The 8,805-nt window shown below is 36.1% G+C and overlaps 1 protein-coding gene across 1 annotated transcript; it reads right to left on the reverse strand.

Annotated features, from left to right (window-relative positions):
- Positions 1-2,425: 2,425 nt before the first annotated feature.
- Positions 2,426-5,062, reverse strand: LOC107741184 (vacuolar ATPase assembly integral membrane protein vma21). Its single transcript, XM_016553800.1, has 3 exons — positions 4,867-5,062; positions 4,543-4,652; positions 2,426-3,371 (listed from the first exon to the last, which is right to left on the reverse strand). Exons 1-3 carry the CDS (start codon positions 4,926-4,928, stop codon positions 3,229-3,231), a joined length of 315 nt encoding a protein of 104 aa, XP_016409286.1. The 5' UTR covers positions 4,929-5,062; the 3' UTR covers positions 2,426-3,228.
- Between the last annotated feature and the right edge of the window lie 3,743 nt (positions 5,063-8,805).

An 8,805-nucleotide genomic window follows, 5' to 3' on the forward strand; every position in this document is an offset into this window, starting at 1 on the left:
TCAGGTTATGACTGCTATGTCTGAGGAACAGTTGAATAACAGCTATCCTTGCCCTATTTATCTATAATAAAACTAAAATATGGTCACCCTAGTTTACCTTACAATATCACTGTACAGCACCAATAGTGGATTGTTATTTTTGTTGCATAAGGAGGTTTTATTATGTTAGGAACGATGATGAGTTTGTTTCTTCATCGGATCAGATGAGAAATTTAGCATTACACCACTTGCTCACTAATCGATCCTCTGCAGTGAACGGGTGCCGTCAGAATGAGAGTTCAGACAGCTGATAAAAACATCACAATAATTCACAAGTAATCCACACAACTCCAGTCCATCCATTAACATCTTGTGAAGTGAAAAGCTGCATATCTGTAATTTAAAAAAATCCATCAAGACATTTTTTTACTTCATTAAGACATTTTTAACTGTTTCTGGCTAAAATGAAAGTCCTTTATCCATAATATGGCTTTCCCCAGTGATTCATCTCATCTGAATCAGCAGAGAAAACTGCACATATCAAGCCCTGTTTATAAGTGGAAACTACGGTGGCCGAGAAGTGCAAAGCAAATCACAATTCTGAAAACAAAATAACAAATTACAAACGCAAATGCAAATGCAAGTCTAAAAAACAAAATAATAATTCAGAAAGGACAACAACAATTCAGAAAACATTATAATAAGTCAGAAAACACAATGACAAATTCGAAAACAAAATAACAACAGAAAACACAATGACAAATCCGAAAACAAATTAACAAGTCAAAAAACACAACTACAAATCAGACAAACCGGAAGAGGTAGGTATAATTTGAGACGGCGCCATTGGTTTGGGATTACTCACCGTTGACTGGACAAGACATCTGTCAATCAACGTATACAGGGAAGAACCAGCCGAAGAACAGCAGAGTCGTGGTAGAAAGTTCGGAGATGGTATTAAAGTAGCTCAGTTTAAATGTATTGTATGAATTGCCCTTATTCTGGAATAAAAAATACGGGGTGTCTATTTACATTTAGTTAAAAGTGGCTGTAAATCATCAGTGCCAGTGGTGCAGATGAATAAGTGTGTGCCCTTGGCTTTTTGACACGATCGACCAGGGTTCGATCCCGCCTTTTGCCGAACTTTTTTTTCCTCCCTTTTCAAATCTCGTATTAGCAACAGTTCTAAACAAATACTGCAATGTTTTTATCAGCTAGTTGGACTAAACTATCAGCTAGTTGGAAAAAAGGCATCATTCTGATGGCACCCAGGATCCAATTTAAGTGATGTAATGCTAAATTACTCCAAATCAGTTATTCATTGTGATAGCCGCAGTTAAATGGGTTGCAGGTTATGTGCTGTGTCTAACTACACTCTTTAGCTTATTGCTTAAACATGAACTTCTATTGTTCTATTATCTAGAGTTCAGTAGTGTAATTCTGCTGTCAGCATTGTAGAGTTTTGTATTGTAGAGTTACTCAATTGGGCTTCACAGCTTACTGAGGGGGTGGAATGGAGAGAAAGTAGTCGGCAATGTCCAGAGAAAACGACAAACCTGGAGGGGAAACCAGGAAATTCTACTAATACTCCTTTTCCACGCTTCCTCTTCCACCCAGACATACTCTCAATATTTCCACAAGGATGTTTCCCTGCTTTCCCTCCCCAGCTTTATCCCTCAAGACATTCAACTCACAGTTTTTCCCTTTCCTCTGTTTCTCAATCATGATCATCATCATCTTCTGTCTCATTCTGCTTTAGCAGTTGGTGTGTAAAAGCCCTCATTCCTTCCATTACCGGCTGTACCGATGAAAAACAGCACTTTAAGAATCTATCCAAACCAGAACCCATTCTTGAACTCATCAAAAACCAAAGCCATCCTTGGGGGGAGCAATTTGATGTAACTTGATGCAGACGGTCTCAGGGGTTCAATGACCCTTTTTGTTTGTATAATATGAAACATGTAACATATATAGTCTGCTTTATTCTGAACCTTTATTGATGTGATCTTGTTTTTCTTAACTGTTCATTGCTTTAGGCACAAATATTAGAATCGAGTTTAAAATGCCCACTAGTGAGGTAGAGCTCGAGGCTAATCTCAAGACAGTATTCTAGACTTGGTCTTGTCATGGCCTCAACCATGGGTATTGCAGGGGTTTATTTCTGAATTACAATTTGATCTAAACTACATACATGATTACAGTGAGTTTCCACTTGATACATGTGCAGAGCTTGAAACCTGTAGCAACCGCTTCAGATTTTCAAGACAGAACACATGTATTCAGTCATGCAAAATTATTATATTGAGTGTAAGTGTGAGCGCTATTGCTACAAAGGGAGTGTTAAAATAGACATTTAAATGTCACATGGTGCCTTCCGTGTGATCAAATATTTATGCGAATCATAAATAGATATTATAGGCATAGATCAATCTAAATCAATATTCTGATAAATGCTGTAATAAAATTAATTCATTTTATTTATATTATCCTAAAGGGGCACAAACAATTGGCAGATGAAGTATTGATTTATTTGCTACATTGATCTAAAATACATAACATCAACATATTAACTCTCACCCCACTCAGAACTGTCATTTTAAACAATATTTATAAATGATCAAATGTCTAATAAGAACGGCAATACTCTTGGGGCTTCAAAAGTGTGCATTTCTAGTAAAAACTGACGAAATGAAAGTTCCAGAGAACAGATTTAATTGATCAATAAAACAACATAAAATTAACCATATTGGAATTATTTTTGACTTAATCACACAGACACAAACTAGTTGTAAACAACCAACTGTCTACATGATCACTGTATGTTTGTGTAAAAATATAAGGGAAGACTTTGAAATTACACAGAAGACCTAAGGTTTGAATACAACAGCTTGAAATCAGTTGATTCAGAATTGGATTCATCTATCGAATAGACTGAAATGGGTCAGAATGTGACATTGCACAAACAATGAACTTTCATGAGAACAGTGCGTCTTCTCTGCTGTCCTGTATTAACCCTGCACAAAAACACAGATTGACACAACCTCCAGCCAGACCAAAAGATGACCTCGACCATTCCATGAGATGAAGAAGAAATCAGGCATCTTCTCTCTGATTGGCTGAGATATTCAGGAGAAAAGTAAACACACACACAGAGAGATGGTGTCACTCCATTATGATATTCTGGTTCAGGAATGAATAAGACAGATTGTCGTGTGTGTTTCCATCTCTCCCTGTAGTTTTCAGTCTTGCTTAATCCTGTTTTCCCTCTCTCCATTGGGGTGATCCCTCATTCCATGCAACATAAACGAAGAGTGCCAAAACCACGTGGACGGCAAGCACAGCAACAATGGCAGCATAGAAGTAGCTGTCATTGCTGGAGAAACCCAGAGAGGCTGTGAAGAAAAGAAGAGAATTAAGCAGAAATTACAGAAGCAAATCAGCAACTAAGGACTTAAAGGGTTAGTTCACCCAAAAATGAAAAAAGCTTGTGTTGTACTCACCCTCGAGGCATCCTAGGTGTATATGACTTTCTTCTTTCAGATGAATCCAATCAGAATTATATAAAAGATTGTCCTGGCTATTCCAAGCTCTATCATTGCAGTCAGCGGGTGTTGCAGTTGAACAGTCCACAAGTCGTCAAATAAAGCTCACACATTCATAATAAAACGTGCCGCAGACGGCTCTGGGGGATGAATAAAGGCCCCCTGTAGCGAATCCATGTGTTTTTGTAAGAAAAATATCCATATTTCAAATGTAATAAACACTTTCACTCTCACTTCCGCTGACTGTCATACACTGAAGCCGTTCCGGCAGATGACGCAGCACGTATGCGTTACGTGATTAGTGACGAATGCGGAGAGAGAACAAAACAAAAAGCCGGTCACGAATTAGAAGTACAAACAGAGGATTTGCAAAGAAAAATGTCAGAGGATTTCGATATATAAACCAAGAAGAGACTGGTTTTCCTTTGCTAAAGTAAGGAAACTTTGCTTCCTTTGCCCCTATAAACAAACTCGCAAGACTAGCATATCTCAGAGGCGCGCTCGCTGCGCTTATGTCATACGCCTTCCGCCGGCATGTTTTATTATGATTGCACGCGCTTTTTTTGACGACTTGTGGACTGTTCAACTGCAACACCCGCTGACTGCAATGATAGAGCTTAGAATAGCCAGGACAATTTTTAATATAACTCTGACTGGATTAGTCTGAAAGAAGAAGTCATATACACCTAGGATGACTTGAGGGTGAGTAAAACACATGCGCGAGCTTTATTTGACGACTTGTGGACTGTTCAACTGCAACACCGGCTGACTGCAATGATAGAACTTGGAATAGCCAGGACAATTTTTAATATAACTTCGACTAGATTCGTCTGAAAGAAGAAATTCATAAAAACCTAGGATGCTTCGAGGGTAAGTAATACACAAGCTAATTTTCATTTTTGGGTGAACTAACCCTTTAATACACTGAGCTGTAGTATAACGCGTATATTAAATATTATTATTGTTATAATTATTTTAATAAATAAATATGTTGGAGTATCAGCCTTTGAAAGCAAAATACCTTCAAAGAGAAAAGACTTTGATGCAAAATATAGTCCGATGGGTAGAGTTATCATCAGAACAGTGAAAAACAAGAGTGTCTTGAGCACAGAGACAAGAGAACCGTCATTCCTGAATGAATGCAAGGAAGAAAGATACAAGAAGAGATTAGACAAATTAAACTAGTCAAAATGTGAATTTTAAATAATCTGAAATGCAACAATAATATTCACTCATCGACTATTTCAATTTAATCTCTTAGTTTCGTGCCCTTAGTCATTGTGATTTTGGTGTGAGGTCATGTGCAGTCTGAGAAGAGGAATAGGCACATCATAGACAATCTTACCCTCTGAAATCAGGCGCGGTTGCAGGCATGGAGCCCACAGCTGTCTTGTCGTAGTTTTGCATTTTGTATTTTTATTTATGGACAAAAAAAAGAAGAAAGATATAGGAAGTCAATAGCTCGTAGTTCCGTGCTGCGACATCTTGAATTATTTGCTCTTCCGGGTCTTTGTCACATGATCTGGATGATCGCGACAGCAGTTGTGTGCGTGTGTTTGCGCATGTCCGCCCGGGGGCGCCGCAGCACTGTAACGAGTTTCCAGTAGTAACCTACACGAGCAGTACAGCGCCTGAACTTCTGAAAAATCTCTAAATCAGTAGTGTTCAGTACATGTTTTGGGGATCTACCGCACTGCACATTTTGTATGTATTCCTTTAACATACCCAATTAAAATCAGAAGTCTGTTATGAAGGAGAGCTCCATAAATGAACTAAGTATGTCGGATAAAAGAGGATATACTAGAAAGTAACCTTTGAAAAGTCTTTGTAATACTAAAATGGTTGCAAGGTTTCAGGAAAAAAGACGACTTTTCAGTTTATTATTATTTATTTAATTAAATAAACCAGGGCTGGTACTGGCCTTTGAGCTTTTATGATAAAATTATTCTAATTTAAGAGATTTTTAAACATAAAACCAGCATTTTTGGACTTTTAATGCAAAACCTTGTAGTTACTGAGATTTAGCCATTGTGACAGCTTCCCTATATGACAACTAGCCTCTATTCATAACTTATATGAATATATATATATATAACTTAATTATATGGAGGAACCGAGGGCGAGTTGGTAAACATTTCACTGCATTACATATGATGATATTGACACATAAAATGATTATAATTTAAGACAGTATTTTTGAACTCAAAACCAAAAAATATTTCTGGATAAAATCAACATAATTGGACGTTTGCATCAATATTGAGTTATACCAAGTTACTGAGCTAGCTCCTGTGACAACTAGCCCCAGTTTCACTTATATACAGCAAATTATTTATAATTAATTATATAATAAAAATAAAAAGTCATGACTTGTAAGTGAATATATATATATCAGTAAAAATAAACAAATAAAATCTGCTCAAAATGAAGACCTGGGATTCAAAAGACTGTATGCTTTTACTCCACTGAGCTGGACAATACATTCATGTCTATGGCTCTTTATGTCTGTGGTGGATATGGCACTGCTAGAGCATCGGGGGTTAATACTTCAAGCCGTTCTGTGAAAATTACTGCTCCAGAGAAGCTTGCATCAGGTCATCATCATGCCCCTTTCAGCCAGCTCTTTTAGTGTCTGGAGAAGCAATAAATCTTCCTCAAGGACAGGAGCAAGTGTGTGTAGTGTGTGCAGAAAAAAACGAAGATAAGTAATCGGACTAGAGAAAAGTATGACTGTCAATTATGGAGGCAAGATATAGCAAGAGAAGAAAGACAGGACTACAAAGACAAAGATGTAGTTTAGTTTTTAGCACCGTTGCATGCAGACCACTCAGATTGGAAATGCCAACCCTGATTGTATGGAAATACACAACATGAAGTAGATATATCAAAAACATTTCACTAAAATCATTTTTGTTGCAAAAGTGAAAACATACAAGTTGATCTACAATAATTATGGATGTATCAGTTGTATGTTACTCTAATAAGCATCAGTCTTATATTCCTTTATTATTACTACAAAAAAAAAAAATCTGTTACTTAGAAACACACTGCCTCATATACAAAACATCCATATACAAAGAATTTACAAAGGACACACAGAGCATCAAAATGTCTTTTTCAGTGTTGGTTGCCATGGTATCAACCAATCTTTATAAGAACACAAGAGCATATACTCAACCATCTGCAGTAGTTTTTTTTAGCTCAAGTCTGCTCAAACAAAATGCATAAAAAGGCTGACGACCACGTAATTTGTTAAGGAATGTTCATTCAACAAGAAATACTGGCCTTATAGTCGATCGGATACAATGGGGCTAAAAGCACATGTTATAGTGAATATGTGCTTTTTGATGGAGCAACACATTTTGTGGGAAAATAAATCATAGAAGTCGTTTGTTGGCCTGCTATGAACATGACTAGTTAAGACCTTTACACAGACTTTAACAAGTAGCAAGATAAGTGTTAAAAAGGCCAAGTCAATTGACTACTTCTGGCTTAACAGCAGCTCTGTCTTCATGTTTCATATTCCTGATAAGACAACTGCTCTTTCTTTTTCTCAATTAATTCCACCATGGCATGAATGCAAAATTTTGAATAATATCAGTCCACAAAGTCAGATTTGTGATGCAGTCTGGAATCATAAATCACAAATGTTTGCTCATTTGTGAAGAGGAGAACCCCCCCACCTCCAAGTTTGGTTTCTCCTGAGATTTTTTTTCTCCACTGCTGATGGTGTTTTGGTTTCTTGTCACTGTTGCCTTTGGCTTGCACAGCTGGAGTTTTAAAGACAATTAATATTCATTAATATTATTGATTTAATGCACTGACACTGTTGGATGAGAACAAAAACATAACTGAGCCGGATACGAACACTAAGTTTGCAATATTGACACTGTTATTGAACTGAATTGAACCGAATAATAAAACTGTTGCCTTCTGTAAAGCTGCTTATAGCTTGTTTCATAATTGATGAAATTTGCAACATCGACAGTTATTGAACTGAACTGAAACAACATTGAACTAAACTGAGCTCAATAATGACATGTCTGTAGAGCTGCTTTACAGCTGAAATTGAATTTGTTTGATAAGTGATCAATTTTATAGCTTTAACACTGTTATTTTTTCTGTTCATTAATGTGAAGCTGCTTTGAAATAATCTGTATAATATAAAGCTCTATATAAATAAATGTTACTTAACTTCACTTGAAGTTTTGCTTCAAAGTCATATAAATGGATGAAGTGGTGAGGGGGGGGCTTTAAACCCACACTAAAGGCTCAGAGTAAAAAGCTCACCAGCATGGGGCAAAAGGTCCTCAGTATTTATACAAATATTTAGGCCATCTGATTTTTAAGTCTGACATCCCAAAGCATGACGAGATCCCAGAGCAAACAACAAATGGTGCAAATATGAGCATAACCTTTAGCTCCTTACTGAAATCTTAGTCAGAGAGACAGTGATTTTTGATTACAAAGTGTGAGCCTGGAGAGTGTAGTTTACTGTTGTATTCTCCACTGAAATGAGTAGAGGCTTAGACCCGTAAACAGTATTCCAACATCTGAATAGTAATAATGTTTTGCGTAATAAAAGTTAATACTTGTTCAAAATGATATGATTTGTATAATGAACAAAATAATTTAAATGTACTTTTATTCAATAAATACACTGTCATTAAAATGTTCATTCTTAAAATACAGAAAAAAAATTAAAAAATAAAGATTCTGAAAGCTTCTAACGCAGCTTGATGAAGATCTCAATTTATTGAGGCTTTACAGTAACAATAAATGATATAGGATTAATATATTTTTTAAATATGATAGTTTCATAATAAATATGGTGATTATCTCTAAGGTGGACACCCAACGTAATACATGATACTGACCTTTTGACTCTCCATCTCCATCTCATGTCAACAAATGAAAAAGTCAGCCTGCTATTTATTTTCATTCCAATTATTGTGCCTTTAGCTTCAACAGTAGGGGCACTTTTTCCCTAAATACTATACTTTTACATATTACTCAGCTACTGAAAAACTGTTGTTTTAATTACTTTGAACAAAACTGAAAATCATTAACAAGACCTTTGTCTCAGAATATACTGTATGTGGTAATTTTATTGATTCTCATTTGCTACATAACTGTATAAAATGAAATATATATATATATATTATATATATTAAAATATTAGGTCAGTGTAGTGCAGAATTGACTTTTTATTTGCTGAGTCAAGGATCAGTCAAATTTCCTGGTGCATAGTGAGCCATGGATGTTTAGAAAAGTGCTGCGGTGA

The sequence above is a fragment of the Sinocyclocheilus rhinocerous genome, unplaced genomic scaffold (genome assembly GCF_001515625.1).
Source record: "Sinocyclocheilus rhinocerous isolate Xijiao unplaced genomic scaffold, SAMN03320098_v1.1 scaffold615, whole genome shotgun sequence".
Classification (NCBI taxonomy): Eukaryota; Metazoa; Chordata; class Actinopteri; order Cypriniformes; family Cyprinidae; genus Sinocyclocheilus; species Sinocyclocheilus rhinocerous.

Excerpts from the sequence above, each read along its gene's own strand:
- LOC107741184 (XM_016553800.1), bottom strand. The coding sequence starts at position 4,928 with ATGCAAAACTACGACAAGACAGCTGTGGGCTCCATGCCTGCAACCGCG. Across the intron at positions 4,653-4,866 it reads ACCGCGCCTGATTTCAGAGG|GAATGACGGTTCTCTTGTCT; the intron begins GTAAGATTGTCT and ends GCATTCATTCAG. Across the intron at positions 3,372-4,542 it reads AAAGTCTTTTCTCTTTGAAG|CCTCTCTGGGTTTCTCCAGC; the intron begins GTATTTTGCTTT and ends TTTTCTTCACAG.